The sequence below is a fragment of the Calidris pugnax genome, unplaced genomic scaffold (assembly GCF_001431845.1).
Source record: "Calidris pugnax isolate Ruff unplaced genomic scaffold, ASM143184v1 scaffold273, whole genome shotgun sequence".
NCBI classification, from domain to species: Eukaryota; Metazoa; Chordata; class Aves; order Charadriiformes; family Scolopacidae; genus Calidris; species Calidris pugnax.
The window spans coordinates 3,433,017-3,456,728 of record NW_015094508.1 but is presented as its reverse complement, the minus strand read 5'-3'; the positions used below and the strand labels follow the sequence as shown (position 1 = coordinate 3,456,728).

At 37.3% G+C, this 23,712-nt stretch overlaps 1 protein-coding gene across 3 annotated transcripts in view; it reads left to right on the top strand.

Annotated features, from left to right (window-relative positions):
- COL4A3BP (collagen, type IV, alpha 3 (Goodpasture antigen) binding protein) overlaps positions 1 to 22,368 on the top strand; it is a 79,214-nt gene extending 56,846 nt beyond the window's left edge. For 2 of the 3 annotated variants that reach the window (XM_014964998.1, XM_014965000.1), the window contains 12 exons: positions 2,544 to 2,701; positions 7,190 to 7,282; positions 8,745 to 8,831; positions 9,793 to 9,885; positions 10,450 to 10,527; positions 13,736 to 13,831; positions 14,506 to 14,638; positions 14,755 to 14,825; positions 16,124 to 16,252; positions 17,054 to 17,183; positions 18,582 to 18,718; positions 19,390 to 22,368. In XM_014964998.1, coding sequence (XP_014820484.1) covers positions 2,544 to 2,701; positions 7,190 to 7,282; positions 8,745 to 8,831; positions 9,793 to 9,885; positions 10,450 to 10,527; positions 13,736 to 13,831; positions 14,506 to 14,638; positions 14,755 to 14,825; positions 16,124 to 16,252; positions 17,054 to 17,183; positions 18,582 to 18,709 — 1,196 coding nt within the window. In that variant the 3' untranslated portion in view covers positions 18,710 to 18,718; positions 19,390 to 22,368. The remainder of the gene's footprint in view (positions 1 to 2,543; positions 2,702 to 7,189; positions 7,283 to 8,744; positions 8,832 to 9,792; positions 9,886 to 10,449; positions 10,528 to 13,735; positions 13,832 to 14,505; positions 14,639 to 14,754; positions 14,826 to 16,123; positions 16,253 to 17,053; positions 17,184 to 18,581; positions 18,719 to 19,389) is intronic. The other variant, XM_014964999.1, reaches the window with a different exon arrangement.
- Positions 22,369 to 23,712: the final 1,344 nt, after the last annotated feature.

Sequence of the window (23,712 nt, the reverse complement as noted above, 5' to 3'; positions counted from 1 at the left end):
GAGGCCTCACCTTGAGTACTGTGTCCAGTTTTGGGCCCCCTACCATAAAAAAGACATTGAGGTGCTGGAGCGGGTCCAGAGAAGGGCGACAAAGATGGTGAGGGGTCTGGAGAGTAAGTCTTATGAGGAGAGGCTGAGGGAACTGGGGTTGTTCAGCCTGGAGAAGAGGAGGCTGAGGGGAGACCTTATTGCTCTCTACAACTACCTGAAAGGAGGTTGTAAAGAGGTGGGGGTCGGTCTCTTTTCTCAAGTCACAGGCGACAGGACAAGAGGAAATGGCCTCAAGTTGCGCCAGGGTAGGTTCAGGCTGGATATTAGGAAAAATTTTTTCACTGAAAGGGTTATCAGACATTGGAATGGGCTGCCCAGGGACGTGGTTGAGGCACCATCCCTGGAGGTGTTCAAAAGACAGGTTGATGTAGTGCTGGGAGGTATGGTTTAGTGATGATGCTCCTTGTTTGTTGTGTGGGTGTCTATTTTTGTCAGTTAGGTTGATGGTTGGACAAGATGATCTTTAAGGTCCCTTCCAACCTAGAAGATTCTGTGATTCTGTGAACTACGGACACTGACTTTAAAAGTGCACGCTCTGCATGTTTCTCTGCTACTGTGAGACTAGTCATTAAATTGTGACTTAGAATATATGATGACTGAAACTGTATGGAAGTATTAATGAGCGGTAGCTGAGTCCTAAATTTATCCACGAGCAAAAGCTGGCTTTTTCCAGGAAATGAGGCTGCGTTGCTGCATCTCCCTTACAAACGACTGTAGAGATTTCTGAAATTATTATACAGTGTTGCAGCCAGCTGTAGCTTCTTCAGCATGTCTAGCATGTTGCATAATTAAGGGAGAAAAATCACATCTATGAGCATTGTAGCTGTGCTGATAAGCCTGTACATGAAAACAAGTCTGCCCCAACAGGACAAATTATTAGTATAAACTGTATCTTTCAGTTGTGAAGTTTTATGGGTGAAGCTCTTGTTGTGTAATTTTCATTATTCGTGGTGAATCCACTGCATTGCCTTCCTGCCAGCTTCTACCACTTTCAATTGCAGCCTCCTCCGTGTTCCCTCTGCAGCTGTTAGAGGGAGGGAGAGCTGCTCTGCTCATTATTGTTTCTGAAACAGATTTCTCTTTCTCTTGCTTCCCTTTTTTCTCCAGCTCCCATCATCTTTACCTTTTCGGGAGTATTTGTGATTAACATGAAACAAAAAATAAGCTGTATTTTACCATAGTATATATGCTTATTGAGGTATTTGAAGTAGTGTGTAGTCTGTAATCATCTGTTTGAAAAAGAGTTTGATTCCTTCTGAAAGGAGGGCGTATGAAACCTCTAGAGACTTAAACCCTTGCGTAAGATCATGTGATGATTGCTTTCTGTTCCCGAGGTGTAGATACTGTGCTCTACCATTAGAGAACAGCAGTTGCATTTCTCTTCCCAACAAGAACTGAACGTCCTGAAAGCTTTGCTTTGCCCTTGCATACAGATATTGGATAAACTTACACAAATATTTGTTTGTACTTTTCGAACCATAACAGTGACATGTTGACAAAGGGACAGGAAGCAGAGGAGCTGCTGAGATCTGTCCCAGGTCAGTGTGAGTTCCCTGCACAGGGTTTCCTCTTGGACTCAAAAATGACTTCTATGGCAAGATGAACCTGGGAAGAAAATGGATAAGATTAGAAAACAGAAGAATTGAAGGGTATTGGCTTTTCCTGGGGGTGGGAGGGGGGGGGGGGGGGGGGAAACGTGATATCCGGCTAGGTGATGTAATTTACTTGCCCCATGGCATAACAGGAGTTACTTTAATTTGCTGGGCTCAGTCAGCTTCAACATGGGTGTTACTTCTGCTTTCTAATGTTTTCTGACATTAATGTGTAGTGTTTGATTTGTTATTATGTCAACCTACATACGAGTTTGACATATAATAGGTACTTTTTTTGTCACACATTTTAAGTGACTTGTTTAAATAACCTTAGCAACAGATGGCTTCTTTGACAGCATGAAGTAGTTGTTGGAACTGCAAAACCCACAGTACTTGGATAATTCAACAGATTTGATACTTTTATATCATACCTTTTTGCTTTGAGGCTTTAAAATCTGTAATTACCTGCTTAAAGCAACCTTGAATGTTACGTTTTGAGTTTTATTGCGTATTGAAATTGTTCCTTTCTTAGTGCTGTATCAGATAAGTTTTAAGGCTGCTTTGTGTTAATTAGGCCCCACTTCAAGCTGTCAAACTGCTATTGTTACGAAGTATTACCACTCCCTCCACCCACATGATTTGCAGGGTGCAGAGTAATACAGCATTGCAAGCAGACTTGAAATACAGCACAGCAAGATGAAGCTGAAGGGGATGTGTTCCTCCATTTGAATCTCTTTCCTTATCCTATGGATAGCTGAGAATTATTAACCCTTCTGATTTTTATTTTTGTCTTAACTTTCTAGCCTGTCTATTTTCTTCAGTTGTATTATAAAGCATACATGTAAAATGCTTGTTTGAGTTAAAGGCAGCTATCAGTGAGTGATTCGTGTTTGTTTTTAGTGTTTCCACATGAGACACCCAAAGGAATTAATGGCATAGACTTTAAAGGAGAAGCTATAACTTTCAAGGCAACTACCGCTGGAATCCTTGCTACACTCTCTCATTGTATTGAACTCATGGTAAAACGTGAAGAAAGCTGGCAAAAAAGGCTAGATAAGGTAAGATCATTTTCCTTTTGCTCTTGTTGAAAAAAGAGAGTTTCTTTAGCTTGAAACGGAAACTTCAAATGAGTTGTTGTTAACTTTTTTATTCCAGGTATTGCTTTTATTTTTATGTGTGGTATTTATTAATTGTAGGTGCTTTCATTATTACTCCCATAAAATATTAAACCCTCATCCTGGCTAGTGATATAGTGTTACTCATCATAGTCTTTCTTTTCCCAGCCCCTTTTCAGATAGTATTCCTAGATTTTTTTTGTGTCAATGGAGAACTTGACAGTATTCCAAGGTAATAAGCATATTGCTTGCAGCCTTCTAAAAGCGGCATAATTATCCATGCTTGCAAAATGATGTGCAAATCTATGGAATGTTTTAATAGTGATAAGAGATGGTGACAATACTGAGGAGAACAATCAGTTCTACTTTAAGTGTCTCTTTAGGATAAAATTATTTCACTTTCCGATAGGAGAATGAAGAGACTAAAGTTATGTTTTATACTAATTGGTTAGATGTTTTAGGTGTGGGATATTGGAACATCTGTTATTCTAATAGCAGTGATAGTTCGTGCTAAGCCTACTCAACCACTATAGCAACTTGAAGGGAGTAGTGTCTTCTCTCATGAGATATGCTGGAGGCATGGTTTGGTTGTATTTCAGACTTTGATTTCTAGAATCCTGCCATCACTGGCTGGTGTCTTGTGCAGTCCTCTAGCTGTTGTCTCATGGTTTTCATTTAGCATGTTTCCATGTGGTGTATATCACACCTCAGCTCTTATTCCGTATGTTTTAGGGGTATACAACTCGAAGAATGAAAGCATTCAGACAAAACACATCCATGTTTGAATCATTGACCCTGTCTTCTGGGTCATCTTTGTCTATATGTCAAAGAGCTGTCCCTGTCTAACTGTATTGCAATTCCTGTCAACTCTTAATTTGTTACTGCTTCATCTAAGTAGTTGGAGGAATTACTGTTGATTCAAGACCTGGAGCTTGTTCATAGGATCATAGGGTAATTATTGGTTGGACTAGAGACCTCAAGAAGTCTCTCTCTCCAGCCTCCTGCTTAAAGGAAGGATAGTTTGAGAACAGACAGGGTTGCTCAGGGCTGTATCGGGTCTAGTTTCAAGTCTCCAAGGCTGGAAACTGCACATCTTTTCTTGGCAGCCTGTTTTGCTGCTCAGGTGTTACAGTGAAAAAGTTTTTATCTAGCTGGAGTAAATCTTACTCCAGTATCTGCATATTGTTTTTCATTCTTCCACTATAGACTACTCTGAAGAGCTCCTCTGTTGTTTCTTACTGTTTGTTCCCGCTTCCTCTCTCCCAGAGGTGTTTTTTTGCTCTTAAGTGCATTTTCAGAGAGGAGCCACGCACATGGTGGATTGGGCTCAGCTGTGTCCTGCACTGGGTCTATTTCAGAGCTGGCTAGAACCACCTGTGTCTGACTCAGGGCATTTCCTGGCCTTCTCCCACAGAGGCCACCCTGGAATCCCCCGTGACCTTGGCACCTACACCCTTAAAGACAGCAGCTGACTGTATTCAGACCTCTGCTAGCACTATTCCACTTCAGGTGTAGAGCTGCTTTGGTTTTCCTTTTATTTTGCTCTTTTAGTTATTAAACGTGGTTTTATAAGAGTTTCTTGTATAACTGTGGGCCTGATCAAAAAACATTGCTCTGTCATCTGATAAATACTTGTGGGAGGAGAATGCTGTTGATCGTTGTATTTCTGGTTTGTTTGTTTTTGATAGATGTGTAAACTGCCCTGCAAAAGATGTAAATATTGTGAGATGATGAAGTTCAGAGCACCTTCTCTAAGAGAGATTGGAGGGGGAAATAACATGAATTTGGGCAGCTGTTTGTGTTTGTTTTAGCTTGGAGGGGGCTTACAGCTCTTTTAAGTCTGTCCAGTAAAAGACCATCTAGCAGAGCTGGAAGGGGCAGCATCAAGTTTGTCCTTTGCGTATCAGCAGATTCATGCTACTGACTCTTTGCTGTGCAGGTTTGTCACAGGAAGTATAGGGTCTCCATCAGCAGCTAAAATCAGTGAGTGTTTTACGAGCAGTGTAAGTGCCACTGCAATCCAGCTCATTCTCCTTTCCTCTCCAGTCCCCTCACTCCACTGGCTTCTGAACTGTCTTTTACTTAACAGCAACGCACAACGGGGATCAGTGAGAGTCCCACTGCACAAAAATTATACACCCTCCATCTTGTAGAGGGCTGGCTTAGCCTAAAGATTTATGTCTGCTGAACTGGAAAAAAATACCTTTCAAAATACCTGTCCTAGAAGATGTCTCATATTTAAAGAAGCTCAAGTTCAGTAGAATTTGTTAAATCTGGAGGTGACCACAATTTGTCTAGAGATGTTATGTGTTATGAATTGAGTATCTCTATAATGCCGTTTTATTTTAAAATAAAAGAAGGGATTTTAAGTTACATTCTGAAGGTTGGAAACTATAAACCATTGAAAAAAAGAAATTATGATAAAAACATATTTTAATTTTTAAGGAGACTGCTAAAATACCGCACTTAACAATTTTCATTTCAGAATTCTGTATGTAGTTTTTTTTCCTGTTACCAGAACAGTCAGATGGCCAGAATAAAATTAATACAAAAGCAAGTAGTGTTATCTAAAGGTAATTGTAGTGACAGCTATGCTTTTGACCTTTTACTCTTAGCTGTTAAGATCTTGAGCATGACTTTTTATTTTTCCAGTGTGTTATGTTTTTCAGTGTAAGCCTGTTGAACGTATTTTAAAATAAACTTTTCTTAACATGGATAAACAAGGAAATGACTTTGGTATCTAGTATTTGGTCCATTGTTGTATTTGCAACAAAATCTTTGTGAGGATACTTTTCTTGTTGTTTTAACTACAACTTTTTTTGTAGTCTTGTTTCCTTTGATCTTACTCATTGTTATTAACAAGCAAATTTATCATCTGAACATGAAATTTTACATTAAGCTTAGCATGTTTAGGTAACTTATTTTGTTAACCTTTGAAAATTGTAAATTAAATGTCTCCTTAAATTTCACAGAGTTCTAATACACCAGTAATTTTTCTGTTGTGCAGTCAAACGATTTCCCAATTTTTGCCTTATTTATAGTTGTTGCCAAGAGAAGCTGGCAGATTTTGAGAGTTGTGTTTTGACATATGTGAATTATCACTGACTTGCAGATTGAAGTACAGAAAGTGTGGGAATGTGGGGTGAGCAGCAGGAGGAGTTGTGTTTTGGGTTTGGGTTTTTTTTGTTTGTTTTTTGTTTTGCATTCCAAGTGTTCTGGTAAAACTTCTGCGGATTCTCTCTGACTTACACTCAGTTCATGCTTTGTACATCTTCAGGACTCTTCAGTTACTTTCAAAAAAGATAAATGTGCAAATTTTGTGAAATGTGTTAGCAGTTATTGCCCCTTCATGAAGGTTTCAGAAGGGAAAAGGTTACATTCACACATAAATATAATTCTGTCTCCATTCTATTTTACTAAGAATTTTCCTATGGATAACTATACTACTTTTTTTTTTTTTTTTTTCATCAGAACTGTTGGTTTACTTTTCAAACTTTTCTTCAGAAACTGTAACATTTTTCCAGAGTGAATGGTACCACTAAATTCCCAGTTGGTAAACTCAGCCTTTCAGTATTGCTTAAGGTTCTACCACTGAATCTTTGAAGTTCAAATTGGGATGCTGAATGCTCGTATCTCCAAGAAGTAGTTTCTTCTGTCTAGTTGTCACCATAAAACTTAGATTTCTTCCACTTGAAATGATTCTGAAAAGGGACAGAGAAACATCTTGAGTATTAAAGCTGAATTCTACAAGAATTTCAGAGGTTTTTTTACAGCTTTTTCACTGAAAATATCTAGCAGTAGGTAGAATTTGCAGAGGAAATGTTAAACTTAATCTGATTCTGGCATTACTACTTTTTATTCAAAATATACAATAATATAGACATCATCAGTGGCTCTAGTATAGTCACACACCTATTATGGGAGAATGATGTTGAGTTGCTAGTCTCTGCATGGGGTTCACAAAATGATTCACTTTGATCCTATTCCAGCTAATTATAGATACAAACTTAAATGCTGTGACTCATTGATATCTCACCATGATCAACAACTTAGCTTTTTACCAGTCTTACTTTTCACCCTTTGTTACCACTGCCACTATGTCAAGGAGGTTTATATTAACTGGCAGGTACAAAATCTGACCCTCAGTCAACCATGAATAGCTATGCTTAAACTAGATAACAGTTTTTGCATGCTGATCTAGTTACTTCCACATGACTTAGAGAAGGTATCCTCGAGGTAGCTAGCTCCCCAGGCTTTATATTAGATGTGCGTGTATTTGGGCACATATAATGCTTGCAAATAAATTCTGAAAATCAGCAGCTTTGTAATTGTTACTTGGAAAAAATCACACTGGTCATTCCATTTATTCACACGTTGACTATTATCAGTCAACTCGTTCTCACCACGTCAGACAATCATGTAATTTTACAGGAGACAGAGAAAAGGAGAAGAATTGAAGAAGCATACAAAAATGCTGTGACAGAACTGAAGAAAAAGTCCCACTTTGGGGGGCCGGACTATGAGGTACAAATTTTGCTTTTGAAATTTTTAAAAACACTATGACTTAAAAATTGGATTGTTTCTCAAAGTGCATAAGGAGTGCATAAGTCAGTGTGTTTGGCTTGCACAAGCGTGTTCATGCCACTTTTCTTGGAAACCGAAACTCTATGAAGAATCTCAGTTTTTAATTTATTTGAGAATGGAAGCCTGTCTTTACCTCAGGCTTCCTTGTTATGCTTTTGTCAGAAGCATTTTGCTTACAGATACTTCAGTTGATTTTTTTTTTTTTGTTATTTTTCTTGTACTCTTGATACTGCCTATATGCAATAGTTTTGTGCTTTCCCTTTTTAATGGTTCAGCTGTATAGGTATCTAAAACAAATATGAAAACCCTGACTGCAGAGGCAGTCCTAGAATCTGAAGATTAATTTGAATTGATTTTTAACTTGTCACTACCACTTGACATTTCATGTTGACAAATTCAGTGATTTTAGGTACCTTTCATCAGTTAAATTGCGTATTTCAGCAGCTTCCTCCTCAATGAGCTATTTAGTCAAATCATAAGACTCTTAAACCACCTTCTGAAGATTAATGTAAGCTAGTGCACCTATAATGCAATTTGCATAATTTTTAGGAACTTGACCCTTTATGTACATTAATCAAACATGTTTCTACTTACAAATCATAGCCTGAGAAATAGTACTAATATGTTGGGATATTTAAAAAATACTTGAGCTTAGGTTCTCTATTGTGACTGAGGCACTGTAAAAGAAAAAGATGGGTAGGAAGTTGGACTTTATCTGCCTGATTATGAACCCAGCTTCTTCTACCAGGTACCCCTGGTTTTTTTGTTTGTTTGTTTTTGGGGTTTTTTTGAAATTTGCTGGACCGGCTTTTTTTTTTTTTGTACAATACAATAAATATAGTAAACCTGATTTTCTAAAATCACCATTTTTATTTGACTGGAGTTCTCAATAGTTGACTCAACTCTACCTGCAGTTCATTGTTAAACTGATCTTTCCAAGAATTTTCAATAGAGAACCCCAGAATTTTGTCTTGCCTTGTTACATTTTGAGCACGTCTGAAATGTGCCCTAAAGCACTGGAATACTTGGAAGGAGTCTAACTACACAATTATGTTAATATGTGTACTTTACTGACACACTGTAAACATTTTTAAAGAAAAGCTATGTGTTAATTAAAACCTAAACCAATGTCAAAGCATATTGACACTATTACTCAGCTTCCTGTTTGTTTTTCTTCTTTAGACAACTATCCCAAAATTGCAGTGACAGGGAGTAACTTCCTTCAGCAAGTAGAGTTTTCAGAGGAATTGTAGTCTAAGAATATTGGTGAAAATATTTTAAGTCTGTAGAAGAAATTTGCTTCAGTTGTATGCATCATATAAATATATATTTCTAAAATTAAACTGAATTGGAACTGTCATGACTCCAAAATTTTGAAATGGTTTTGTTTCTTATGCTCTAGGAGGGTCCTAATAGTCTGATTAATGAAGAAGAATTCTTTGATGCTGTTGAAGCTGCTCTTGATAGACAGGATAAAATGGAAGAACAGGTAAAAAAAAGAAATACTTGAAAAATGTCTTAATGATGGGTCCTTCATAAGAGACTTCTGTGACTTAAACTCACTCCTGGGATGCACCTCCTGAAGACCTAGATATTTTATTCTGACACTGACAAGGGGAATTAATTTAATATTTTTACAGTTAAATATTGTTCCATAACTCTAATTTTGAGACAGTGACTTCACAGCTTACATAGAAAAAGATAGTATAAGTGTTAAGCCGATTGAATGTCTCTAGTTTCTAATTCCTAAGTAAGTGTCCCGTATAAAACTTACCTTTGTATGTAACTGGTGCCGTGTGCAAATAAGAATTTCAAAGACTGCAGCTATCTCTCAAAATCTAATTATTGCTCTGAAGTTTCTTTAGACTCTAGCGGTATGTTAAATAAGAAAGATGTAGTTCTGTTGGTATTTGTTTTTATTTAAAAATTCTGTAGGCTATGACCACTTCTCTAACTCATTTCTTGCCTGGACTTCAGTGACAAGGGATAAGATGCATGTGAGGAAATATATAGAATATGAGAACGTATAGCATGCATAAAATGAGAGGCAATGAAGTGGTGCATTCTTTGTCTTAAACCTGTTCAGGCTTATGAATAGAGTGGCTTATGAATTAAAAGACTTTCTAGTGGGCATATAGTACCCAACAGAGTTTACCTATGTTGAGGTGTCTTAGTGGAGAGTAGAAGTTCTGAGTGACTACTGTGCTACTGCATGGGTCCTTAATGCCTCTGATCTCTTTTCCTTAACTCAGAAATGCATCTTGAAGTATAGACAAATTCAGTCTTCAGGCTCATTCACTTACTAAGAATTCCAGCAGGATGACAGCTTCATGCTTCTCATGGATAGCATTAGTTGTTGTAGCCACTATGTAGATTGAGGATGACTCACTCTGTTTCATAGCCCACCCAGTAGCAGCTGACTACTAATAATTAAACCTATTTTGTTGCAGTCCCAAAGTGAAAAGGTCAGATTACACTGGCCAACATCCCTGCCTTCTGGAGATGCATATTCTGCTGTGGGGACTCATCGATTTGTCCAAAAGGTAAGATATTTCTCATGATCTCCTCTGAATAACGGCCTGACCTATGATATTTCTATATAATATTTTGTATGGGTAGGTGAGATCTTTCATTTTAGGTGTTTCTAGTAACTTTCAACGGTTTACTAATTTTCAAATGAAGTAGCTGGAAATGGAGAAGGACTGTTTTTTATCTTGGCTCAAAAAATACTGATTTAAGTGTTTATTTAGAATACTCTTGACTTGTATCAAACTTGTCACTTCGATAGTAAAGAAGAAATCCCAACTTGCTAACCTCAATGTTCTTAAGATAACTTCACCAAAATTAATTTAATTGATTTTTATAAAATAATAATCCAGCCATTTGTATCGGGATCTGTTGACTAGAAACACTATGCTCCTCTCAGGGCTACATTTGGAGCATAATACATAATAGGTGCATGAAATCAGCATTTGCTGCTGTGCTTGCTGCTTATGGTGCTTTTGTTTTTCCTTTTCTTCATTATCTTGTGCTTGCAAGTTGGTACTGAATGCTCTGTTGTGCCTTTGTTCTGATTACTTGGTTTTTTCTTTGTCTGTCTCTGGTAGCCCTATAGTCGCTCTTCCTCCATGTCTTCCATTGATCTAGTCAGTGCCTCTGATGATGTTCACAGATTCAGCGCCCAGGTACTGTATTAATATGTAGAGTGGGGGTTGCATATCTTTGCTGTATTTCATCCTCTTCTCTATAACCTGGGTTTTTTTTGTTACGTAAGTCACTGCTTGCTTTAAATTTAAATTGAGACAAACAAAGGAGTTCTCTATTCCTGTACTAAATGGTTGTCTTTTTACACCCAGCTTGCATGCGTATCACTTGTGCAGAGGCCCAAATCTTGTGAAACTGTTGGATTTAATTCAGTAGTTTTAATAAAAATGCTGAAAATTTTGCATTTCTGATTATCATAAAAATAGAAAAACACCTGTTTTGTGTGGGCTGGAGATAGTATTTGCTGCAAATTGAGTAGTTTTTCTGGCTTTTAAAGCAAAGGCTTGGTTTTTTCAGTCTTTAACGTTTGTTTGTAATGACATTCAGATACTAAATGTTAAGCTTCACTATTACTATTTTTTACCTCTACAACTGGTTTTATTACTGAGCGGTCAGAAAGTTTGTTGACAAACAAGATTGTGGGTATGAGAATTTTTACTGAAGAATTTAAATCTATTCGCTCCTCCTTCAGAAAATTAGGTCTGACATCCTGAATATGTCAATGTAGTCATAAGTGACATATCCCAGTAATACACAAAATTACTCTAGGTGCTTGCTGTGAAGATCTTCGTTTAGAGTAGAATTAGATAGGTGATTTCATGTGTTTGTTCTTTAGTCTCAAAAATAGTTGTTCAGACATGGCATTCATGCCATTAGTTTCTTTTTGCTGTGGTCCGTATGTGACTGAATATGGAGCTTCCTTCTGGGATCTGCCCTTTTTAAATTAGTAATGGCACACAACCTGCTTTTTGAAATAGAAGGAATGGATTTTGTTTTGATTAACAGAGCCTGGAATCGTACCGCCTGCAGACCTGCCTATCAGCTGTATGAGCAGGACCCTAACACTTAAGGACTTGCTTGTTGGACTGAAATACCAACAGTGGCCTTGACCTTTTGCAGTCAGTTAATTTCTGAAATTTGAACTTTAGGGAAAAAGTCTGCAGATTATATTGCACAACACCAATAGGATCATCTTCGGGTACTCCAGTAGTCAAGTCATTTTTTTCAAGTTTGTTTTTGTTGGGGGCAGGGGTGGAATCAAGTAATAGAAAGCAAGTTTGATTCCAAAGATGGGAACTAGTTGTCTGTCAGGCAATGGCTACATGGGCAGTTGAATATAAGGGAAACTGATAGTTGCTAAAGTATGTGGGCCTCCTCATTTTCACCTCTTATGCTTCTAATCATGTTTGTGCATTTGTATCATAGATGTGAGTATCAGAGCACTAGTGTGGCTGGAAAACTATCCATTTAAAAACAAGCCTGAGATAGACCAGGTACTTATCACAGTCACACAAATTGAGGTTAAGGATCAGAAGCAAGTGACTGGAGCCAAAGCGTTGCTCTTTTCAGCTACTGCACAGATTATTCTAGGTAGAAGTTATTACTGAGTGCCTTTGAGTGCAGTTTCAAGTTAACGGACTCACTGCAAAAGGAGGGTTTTCTTAACTTATAGGAAACTACCTTCCCCACATTCCCTTACACCCCCCCCAGTAATTCCTTAGAACAATTTTTTGCCAGATAATGAGTCAGTTCACCTGCTCTGGAGCTTCATTGCTACTGAGCCAGAAGATGAGAGACAACAGAGAGCATGAAGAGAAAAGCAGCACACCTTCTTTTGGAGGCAACCTGCTCTGGACCTTATTAATATGAAATTGTCCTCTATCCCCAGGCTGAGGACTTGGCTGTTGGAAAGGCAAACTAGTATCTTGATTCTGAATAAATGTGACTTGTTTTTAGATTTCATTTATACAAAGGGAATTTTGGTATCAGTAGAAGCTCAGGTAGAAACTTGCAGGCTTGTTTTAAGATTGAGAAGTGTAACGTGTTCTGCTGGCATCTGGTTCTTCAGTGTGCCTTGAGAAAAGCATCAGTTTGTCTCTGCCAGTTGAATGGGAGGTTGTGGACTTAAAATGCTGTAGGTATTTTGCAGGTAGCTTTCTTTTGAAGGACTGTCAGATTTTAAAGTAGATTGAGCTGTTCTGGGGGTCCTTAAAGGGAAGATCTTCCCATTTAATGTTCAGTTCAAGACTGCATGGCATACAGGTTACAAGTATTTTTGCAGACTTGTGGGTTCAGGCTATTAGTTTTGTGATTGCACTTCATAGAGTAATCTTTGTGTTGGCCAAATAACTTTTACCTGTAGTGCTTTTCATTATTAAAAAAAAAAAGATATTTCTAGTAATTCAGGAAAATGTCAATCACATGGACTTATTTGCTGTGACAAGCTTTAGTGGCCACTTACTTTTTGGGTGAAAAAAGTTACTAAAGTGTTTCCAGTACTTGTCCAATGTTGTGAAATGTTTACACCTTATGGTTTTGATTCTATTTTTATTTGGGGGAGAGTGGGGTTTAGAAAAGGGGTGGAGAACCAAAGAAATACAGTTAAATTATAGATCTAAAAAAAAACATTTATTGTCCCAGCACTGATTTTCCTGCACACTATATGGAATAAAAAAAATTAGATTCACTTAGCATGATAAAAATGTGTCAACTATTTGGCCTTTTAGAAAAGCACACAGCTGTCTAGCTAAATAATTTTTAAATTAGTATTTTATAATAGTAGAGTCTGTATCTTCATAACTTTTTTGAACGTAAACATTTCTGTTCTTTTTTTTCTTTTTCTATCTGGCAATTGTGCAAAGATGCTCATGAAATAGAATAGGCATGCTTTGCTCATGACTGTTTCCTTCACTGCTCTTCCAATATGACTTTTGATATGCATTCACTTGTATTCATCCCCCCCATCTTTGTTCAGCTTTTTAAATGCTCTTCACTGAATATCTGACAGTGCATAGGAATTCTATTTAGAGATACCTGAAGTAAGTTCCTAGATGGTGAAATAGAACTTCACTGTTTTAGGTAGAAGTAGGGAGTTTTGACAGCTTAGAGGTACAAAGAAAGGATAGGAAGTACCCATAAAGAATAAAGTTGGAAGTTGAATCAAGACTTTTGTTTCTGAAGGCCAGAAGTATCTGCTTGTTGTTAGCTTCTAATAGAAAGCTCTGTTGTCCAAATTCAACTCCTGCACAGGATTTAAGTATTGACTTGAATTTGTCCAGTGCTATATAGTCTCTGCCCAAGAAGATGGAATGAACGAGTTAATGTGTAATATTTTCTTTTCCTTTAAAGGTGGAAGAGATGGTACAAAACCATATGACATATTCCTTGCAAGATGTAGGAGGAGATGCCAATTGGCAGCTAGTGGTAGAAGAAGGAGAAATGAAGGTAAACGTTTGGGTCTTTTTTTTAATTGATACAAGATGATATGCTGTGAAGACAGATCGTTTCAGTCTGGTGGACTTGGCAGTGTTGGGTTTACAATTGGACTTGATCTTAAGGGTCTTTTCCAAGACCCTAAATGATTCTATAATTTTCTGGGAATACTATCACTCAGCAAGTCATGCTGTTAAAAATTCTCTGAGAGGAGCGTTGTTTGAGTTAGGACTGAAGATGACAAGAGCTGTGGCTTCTAATAGATTTATTCATACAAAATCCTGTGTAACTCTTGCAATAGTTTTGTCTTTGCAGATTCCTTTCTCATTCTCTCCTACTTAAATCTTGGTATCAAAATGCCATACAAATTCAATGTTGGAAAATGTAATAGAGTAGAAAGTTACTATGTTGGCTGCTCTACTGTGCTTGTATGGATCCTTGTGCATAGTAATAAATTAGGTAGCTTAATAATTTTTGGAGTCGGGATTCTTAAAATACTGGTATTTTACTGTGAGTTGCCATGTAAGAATGTTTGCCTTAGTAGTTACCAGAGAACACTGACATGGTGAGTTATTCATGTGTTAGTCTTCTAGGTAAATGTTTAAAATGTGACACTTTAAACAATTAAAAACCAGACAGTTTTGAAAATTCCTGTTCTACATTTCTTTCTTTGTATTTGGCTATAGGTATACAGAAGAGAGGTGGAAGAGAATGGAATCGTTCTAGATCCTTTGAAAGCAACCCATGCTGTTAAAGGGGTAACAGGGCATGAAGTTTGCCACTACTTCTGGAATGTCGATGTTCGTAATGACTGGGAAAGTAAGGAATTGGTTCTTGAGCTTTGCGTGTTTTTCAGCAAATATATTGTTTATAACATTGACCTAATATCTATGCTTGTTTACTGATGGATTTTTTTCCCCCCCCTCCTCTTTTAGCAACAATTGAAAATTTCCATGTTGTGGAAAATTTAGCTGATAATGCAATCATCATTTACCAGACACATAAGGTAATAACACTTCCGCCATATGCGTACCTTACTGAGATAGTCTGGGGCATATGTGTTCTAATCTTATTCTGAATACTTGATCGACTTAACTTAAAATACTGCTCAAGACAACAGTTCAGAACAAGTTCTCTATTAAACTGCAACTCTGTCAATTTTTCCAGCTCATCTTGATAGCATAATTGGTTGTGCAGGTGTCTGACAGAACTCGTAATAACGAATGAGGACTGGTTCTAATCTCCAAATATATCACTGCTAGCAAGGCAAGAGTCCTCTGAAGCAATAAATTAACTCTGACAACAAGGAAGAAACCTATGCCACTGTATCATGTGTTTTGTTGCAATAATGCAAGCTAATATTGACCACAATTAGTTGACATGCAGATTTGCGTTATGAGGTGGTATAATTGCTGGTACAGCGTTTGTTTTTGTAACTTTATTATGTTTCCCCCCGACCCAGTTCTGGTGTAAATTTACTAAATGTTAATTTGAATTACAACTGAACAACTGTAACTTAGAGGTTCAGGAAATGGGAATGAAGTGTGCAGATTTATCTTTAATCTTGCCTGATTCCAAGTACCAGTATACTCAAATATGAAACGAAATATTTTTCTTCAACAATTTTACTGGTAATGCGGTTACCTTAAAACTTCTGTAACAGAGGACTCATGATTTTGAATAAGAAAGTTGTGTAAACTGTATGGTATCGTGGTAAAAGCTAGACTTCTCCCATTTTGAGTGTCAGGAAAATGGCTTTTGTATGTTTTCTTATTTTATCATTCTGCTTCTGAAACTTTCTCTTAGATAACATCAGCTTACTATATCTGTCTCACTGAAGCAGTAGCTTTTTGAAATAATGTTTTAAGTATTTCCTTTTCTCTGTCTATCTCTGGACACATAAGTAACTGCAGATGCATCTATTTATACTTAACGACTAGTTCAGTTCGTAGCTTGCAAGTATTAACTGAAATGTAAACCTGAGGTTGAGGGAGCAGGAGGGGAACTGCTTTTTCCTGTTTGTCTACTGAAAAAGTCACTGCAGCTTGGCCTTCTGCATTTCAAAGGCATTAAATTTTTGCCTTTTTTTTTTTTTTAATGAAGCACAGCCATATATCCTGATATGCATATGTACAACAGCTGTGTTCTGTTTCAGTTTTTAGAATGAAGTTACTAACTTGAAGAAACTTTTACTTAAATAATGTGATTGACCTGGTTTGCGTTGCTTGTTTTTTCTTTATCTAAGGATAGTAAGTACTTAATTTGCAAAACTGGAAAATCTTACATTGTGTTGTTTCTCTGCAGAGGGTGTGGCCAGCTTCTCAGAGGGATGTGCTGTATTTGTCTGCCATCAGAAAGATACCAGCATTCAGTGAAAATGATCCTGAAACGTGGATTGTGTGCAACTTCTCTGTGGAACATGACAGCGCTCCTGTAAGTCTTTTCATTCTATTAAGTTCTGCTTTTAAGATAATGTTTTTCTGTTATGTGGTAATGCACATGCAATACTAGTGTGAGGGAGGTGGGGGTGTTATGCAGAAATACAGTTTATTTAAACCAGGTGATGCAATGACATGATGAAGGCATTCTGAGCAAAAAGCCTTTTTGCCTTACCTCAACTGTTGGTAGATCTAAGGTGTTGCAGCAGAATGGAAGCAAAGCTTCTGGAGATGGGAAAACATTTTTAAGATTTGAGGTTATTTTTTATGGAATCAAATCAATAACTTTTCAGTATTGTCAGATATAGGAGTAGGCTTGTATGACTGTAGGTATGGAACCTGTTAAACCTCCACCTTGCACATTTCTGCCTTGGTGATGTCAGAGAGTAGCAATATTGTCGTCTTTGGAGTATTTCTCTGCTGATTGCTTTGCCATAGACAGCTTTACGAGGGAAAAGTTACTAACTGATGCTTGTAAATGCTGATACGCTATTCCTTAAATGTTCCTTTTTTTAGTCACAATAATTGAAGTAATTCACTTGTAATATGTATTAAGCAAGCAGAAACATGAGATTTGGGCATTTTAGTTTAAACTTTTCCTTATTGACCATGTACCTTTCATTTCACTCACATTCTTGTTAAATCTGTGTAGTACTGGAATGCAAACTCTCAGAAGCACAGCTTCTGGAGTGTATTAGACTTAATAGACTTCACGGTAAATTAAAATGTTAGCAGCTATCTATGCTGAAACAAATCTAGTTTAAGGCTTACAAATGTTTCATTTCTTTTTTGGCAGCTGAACAATCGCTGTGTCCGTGCCAAAATAAATATTGCTATGATATGTCAGACGTTAGTAAGCCCACCAGAGGGGAACAAAGAAATAAGCAGGGACAACATCCTATGCAAGATTACATATGTAGCTAATGGTAAGTCTTAAGATTTTTCAGTATGACAGTCATGATATATGCTAATTCTGGGGAGCTGAATACTGGCATAAAGAGAGCTTGATGGAGTTTTCCGTTAAATTTATATATAGCATCGCACTTGTGGTCTTCACATTCAAAAAGACTCGAATTAATGTGCTACTTGAATCAGTGAATGGGATCATTCATGGTGTGGCATTCTGAGAGGAATAAATGGAAGTGGTGTGTAGCTCAGTCCTAAGTACAGAACCGTGGGCTGGAGAAAAGTGGACAGAAGAAACGTCTGCAACTGGGATGTCTTGACCTAGCTTTTAGTTTCAGTAATAGGATGCTTTTTTCATGTGTTGTTGTGGTTTGTTTTTTTTTTATCCCACAATTCATCTTGTTAGGCTGAAAAGCTGCTGATAATACACAGTTCTTACCCACAGTGTTAAGAAAGAGCAAATACAGTTTGTATAAGGATGTTTGCAGCTCTATAATCTCATTTACGTTTTATTATTTTTTTAACTGAGAGAATCCTTGGTATTGACTGGAGAGTTATCAAAGCTAAATTGTACTGTTACTGTATATAGTATTTAGCAGTGTGTTACAGCTACATACTTATTAGCTGCTCTCCTGCAGCTACAAAATACTTGGAGAAGCTCATCTGCTTATTACTTTTAACCACCTATTACATGGTCTACTAAAGAGTCAAAGTTTGAAAAACTGGTTCAGTAAATCTTTACAATACAGGAGTGATGCAGCTTGTTTTAAATCCTGTGCAAATAATACTCTATATAATATGTAAAATACACAATAACTGTGAGTTAAACTCTGGGGTAAGCTGCTTTATTTCCTTTTTAGAAGTTTCCCAATTACTTAAAAAATACAATTTCATTGGTAAATTCTGAACTATGATTATATGGGAAGTGACAGCATCTCCAGCAAAATACTTGCCCTGTGCATTGAAGCGTATTTTAGAATCAGTTTGAATTTTGTTTAAAGCATAATAAGACATTGGCTGTATAGCAATTCTGCAGACAAGCACAGCAGTTACTGAAAAGTTAAGACTGACTTCTGTTTTCTTTGAGATAAGAAGTAACTTGAGTCCCTTTTTCGGTTGTTTCTAGGAAGACTTGAAAGAATATCATCTTCCATTGGAACATTCCCCAAAGACTCAAAACACATCACATTTAATGTTTTCTAAATAGTGGCATCATAGAACTGATTGAGCTTAAGTATTAAGAGTAGAAAATGCTATAATATAAGCTGTAAAGGCTTAAAAAAAATAATAATCTGTTGATCATGTTTCTTTCCAGAAAACTTCAGAAAGAGTTGCAGGAATAGACAACCTTAAATTTTCTTTTCTAGCCTTTAGCAGATTTACTGTATTTCCATGTCTGTCTTCCTGTCTATTTCTAGTGAACCCAGGAGGATGGGCACCAGCATCAGTGTTACGGGCAGTGGCAAAACGAGAATATCCAAAATTCTTGAAACGTTTTACATCATATGTGCAAGAGAAAACAGCAGGAAAGCCTATTTTATTCTAGTATTAGCAGGTATGCATTTATTTTTATCAGTGTTGTAAATTTAAGGCCAAACAGAAGTATGCAATCTAGAAATGTCTTACCTTGAGTAGCATCAATTCAGTGCTTAGTTTTAAAATACGTATGCAGTATACTTTTTAAAACATTCATGTAATTTCTGTGTCGTTAGCGTGAAAAATAAGGGCTGCGCAAGCTATCAAGTGTTAGTTTTTGCACATTTTTACTAGATTTATCTTGCAAGATAAATGTCTAATTTATATAGAAGTGCAGAAGTATAAAAGGATGAAGTATTGTTTTTTCTCAGCTGTCACAGGCTTACTTCTTCATGTATAACTGTAGTGTCAAACTATCAAATTCCACTTGGTAGTTAGAGTATTACAGCATGATCTGAAAATTAGTTTTTATCACTTTTTCTATGCTACCTTCATTTTTGGGTTCTGTTTCCAAAAGTCTTACTCATTTGATCCTTCTGTAACAGGTAGCCCCGTGATGATTCACATTTTTAATTGTGTATTGTTAGAGAACTAGTGTAGGTGAACCATTAAGAACAGGGCTGTCATGAGCCAACAGTTCAAACGTGATCATAGCGCTGCTGACACTATTTAGGGTGTTTAACAAGCTCTTGTTTTCTTATTAGTGTTCAGACTTTTCAGTGCTGTATTTTTACCTTTGCTTACCTGCAGCAATTGGAACAAGACTGGGTGAGCATTCCACGATGGAGAAGTGACCATGCATCGAGCACTCCATGCTGGAACGAAGGATCTACAGTCTTTTTATGGCCCGAGTTCTAGGCTTCCTATACTGAAGTGAAGAAGTGTTGCAACACCATAAGGCTGAATATTTAACACTAGCTCTCCCCTGCTAACTTTTCTTGCTGAATCAGTGTGTAATTATAAATACATGTATTGATAACATGTATATGGCTCTATTTTTATTTGCTTGCTGTAGAAGAGGAAGAACGCGTACAACTTCGAATCACCAACATGGGTTACTGCTTTAAAAAAAGTTGCAGAATTTCACTGTCAACCTTCCCAAGATACTCACGCAGTTTTTGTGCATGTCTAAAAAGCACAAAAGACAAATGCACATATAGCATACTGTATGTGCTTTATATGCACAGAAATCTGTGTGGTATTTTGAGGGGGAGGGAAGGACTTCAGTAAAGCCTAGGTGACTTATTGGCAGGTTTTGTTTTGCTCTGTATAATCATAGTTCATTGCTGCTGGTTTCTATAATGAATCATCTTGTTACATAAAATGTCAGTTAATAACTGAGGGCTGTCAATATCCTTATGACTTTGCCTTTTCTATTACCTTACTCTTATGACGATCTTTGGTTCTGAAGGAGTAAGAGTGTGAAAAGCTTTATTTTTTTCCAGATATCTTTATATTTCTATTGTATTTTTTAGTTATGTAATATGTGCTACAGAATTTTTGTTATTAAATGTGATCCAGAAATATCTAAGAAGATTCTGTATGAGAGGGCAAGAGACTGCCTGAAAGCCAGAAGTCATCTGTCCATGCTATACGTGGGCTGCTTTCTTGCATGATACCCAGGGCTTTCCCAAAACTATGAGAAGGTACACTATAATATATATTGAAGTAATTTGGACTACAGAAGACAACATTCCCAGTCTAGAATGAAGATGAGTACATTATTTTCAGATCCTGCATGTGTTTTCCTCATCTTAATAAAGCCATGCTATGAGGTTCATGTAGAAGATGATTTGCCTCTTGATCAAAAACCCATCAGAGCTATAAGGATGCGTAATTCTTATTGGAAAGTTCCCTTTAGTTGCTGTGAAAATTTAAGTGTCAGGTATTTTCCAGCTTGGATTCTGGAGATGCTCATTAGGGGAGGACTGTGGCAGACTGGTACTGACTCTGAAGTCTTTTATCCATGTCCCATGGTAGGAGACTCTTCAGAGACTGCTTGGTGTTTCACTAACCTGTTTCTTGAGGGGAAAAAAAGTTACAGATATATATTTTTTTTTCAAAAGAAAGCTGAAAATCTTATTTGATGTAGTATGGTAGGTGCCTGAAAATAAATACAACATAGTAACTTAATGAAGATTTGGTAAATGATTAAATGTGATCTGCACAGTGTTGAAAACCTATGTTCATCTTCTCTCTCGAGGTGAAATCATATATAACACATCGTTACACATGCATGCAGATTTCATGCTCCATAACTCTTCCCTTTTTATTTGCCTTTCTCTAATGGTGTGCATGGAATATGCCTTATTACAGAGTTATTCTGTTAATTTGAATATGTAGAAAAGTGCCTATATGGTAACGCTAGTAAGGCAAGTAAAATAAAAATTTTTACATGTTTACTGTATCACCAGTGAGCATTTTATATAGGGATGTTTAAAAACAAACAAACAAAAAACCTTATACCTCAAATGCACTTTCATCTTTTTACAATCAACCAAGCAATGGTTCATTCCGCCATAGCCACTGATGGGAACTTAATAAAAAAGAAAAAAATATCCAAAATTCAAAGAATTTAACTCCTTATTTGCCATTTCTGGTAATTGTTGGAACACAGGTGAGCTTATTAATTTAATTGGATAGCTTTATTTTACAAAGGTATGGAAAGTTTACAAAGCGGTATATAAACTTATATCATTAGTTGCATTTGCACTAAATGTGATGTACTTTTGCGATTTATTCTGTAAATAAAATTACACTACAGATACTATTTGTAAAGAATACATTTTACTTTTAGATAAAGGCACTGGTACTTCACTACAGCTAGCCCTGCCCAATCAGAATTGTAAGAGGCTTCCTAAAGAATATGCGAGATTGAGAAACAGAGAGGTATTAACTGACCTCTTTAAAAACAAATGAAAGTAAAGGCAGTTCTCTGTAGGCCTCTCAGATTTTTTCAGTGTGAAAGCAGCCATTAGATGCTTTCTTCTGGAAGTGATCTTACATTTACGGTTTTATAAAATTTGCCGTGTCTCTCAAGCCCATTCCTCTCTTCAGTCACTGCCATGTATCTGTGCACTCTGAGTTCAGTTCTTCCTGTTCATGGATCAGTAGTATTTATAGAGCTGTGGTGGTCTTTGCAGAAGCACCTCCTGACTCTAGAATGGATATTTTTATAAGCTGAACCAATCTGAAGGGCTGAGAGTGAAGCAGTCTTGCTGTCTGGTATCTTTCTCTGACTATCTGTTTCTGTCTGGAGAATTTGGATGTTGCCACACTAGATGTGAAGGAAGTGACTTGATGGAACCTGTATTGGGAATGAGGATGAGATGGTTGTTGTTACTCTGTCTGAGAACCAGAACATCTTATTTTGACAAACTTATCTGTGAAAAAGGGGATATACTTTGAAAAAGAATAACCTTTTACTTAATTGGGCTGAGCTGGCTTACATGAAGTTGTGCGGATTCTCTTTAATCAGATTGTCCACCTGTATTTTTGTCAAGTTGTACAGATAACGCTGTATTTGAATTACCACTGTTCATCTACAGACTTAAAACATGAATCATATTTTTGAGTACCTTGAGTGTGTAGAGTGTAACTGTTCTATAATAGCTTTATGAACCTAATGATAAGTTTTAAAAATTAAAAGAAGTTGGCTCTTCCATGTTACAATCACAAATTTAAAACCAGTATTTAAAAATGAAAAGTATTAAAAATTATGAAGAAAAATCCTGGTTTGTAGTTATTTTTAACTTACAGCGCTCTGGAGAAACTTATTTAAAACATTTTACCTTTTAACCAATTTTTAGATCATAGATAAAGTTATATATAACATATGAAAGATACCTAACAGGAAAGCCATTTGCTTGTGTGACTGAGGTTACCGAGATGCAAACTAGAATGCCAAATTAGTTTATGTATGGAAAAACTCATTTTGTGCTAGTGTGTCAGAGGTGTGTTCAAAGATGTTCCTCTACAGTAGAGTCTTAATGTAGAGCTCTTCCAAAGTATTTCAACTCTGGTCTTTGTTGGTAAAGAATTATCAGCATTGTGGAATCCAGTTTCTATGGGAAGAATAGAGATCTGGGACTGAGGAGTGCCAGAGGATAAACTTGTGGTGTTTTCTGAATTTAGAAGTTTTAAGAACTGAGATGAGCTTCTGTACAGTGAGCTTTCTTAGCGGCAGACGTAGCTGGTGCCTCTGCCTGTTGGAAGAGGAAAGGGAAACCCTTCACAGCCCCCTCATCTTTCCATTTGCCCCTGCATAACAAGTGTGGGGCTCTGGAGGCTGAGGGTGAAACAAGCGAGAAGGCAGGAGAAACACCACCTGGGAGGTTGCCTAAAGCAAATCAGTCCTCCCCTTGCATCAAAATCAAAACCTCTGCCCTAAAAAACAAAAGAGGAGGGTAGTTGTTATTGGTGACTCCCTTCTGAAGGGAACAGAGGGCCCCATATGTTTGCCAGATCCTTCCCACAGGGAAGACTGCTGCCTGCCTGGGGGCCGGGTCACAGATGTAACCAGAAGGCTGCCTACTCTGGTACAGCCCTCTGACTGCTACCCCTTACCAGTTACTCAGGTGGGAAGCGACAAGGTCAATGCTGGAAATACAAAAACTATCAAAAAGGACTTTAAGACATTGGGATCGGGGGCACAGACAATTTTTTCAGCAATACCCTTAGTTGCAGGTAGGAATACTGAGAGAAATAAAAAGACACACACAATTAACAAGTGGCTCAGAAACTGGTGCCACCAACGAAATTTTGGGTTTTTTGATCTCAGGCAACTTTATACGGCACCAGGTGTGCTAGCAACAGATGGAGTAAACCTGTCTCAGAGAGGGAGAAAGATACTGGCATGTGAGATGGCAGGGCTTGTTGAAAGGCTCGAAGGGAGGGGGGGTTAAACACAGGTCCAGTAGAAATAAGCCCAAGGAGAGCCTTCAGCCTGCCATCCCACTTGAAGTAGGAGATGACAACAGTGGGGGATCAGTGAATTGCCCCTCTGAGAAGGAGACGCAGCCGGCAGACCGGCTGAAGTGTCTCTACACCAATGCACGCAGCATGGGAAGCAAA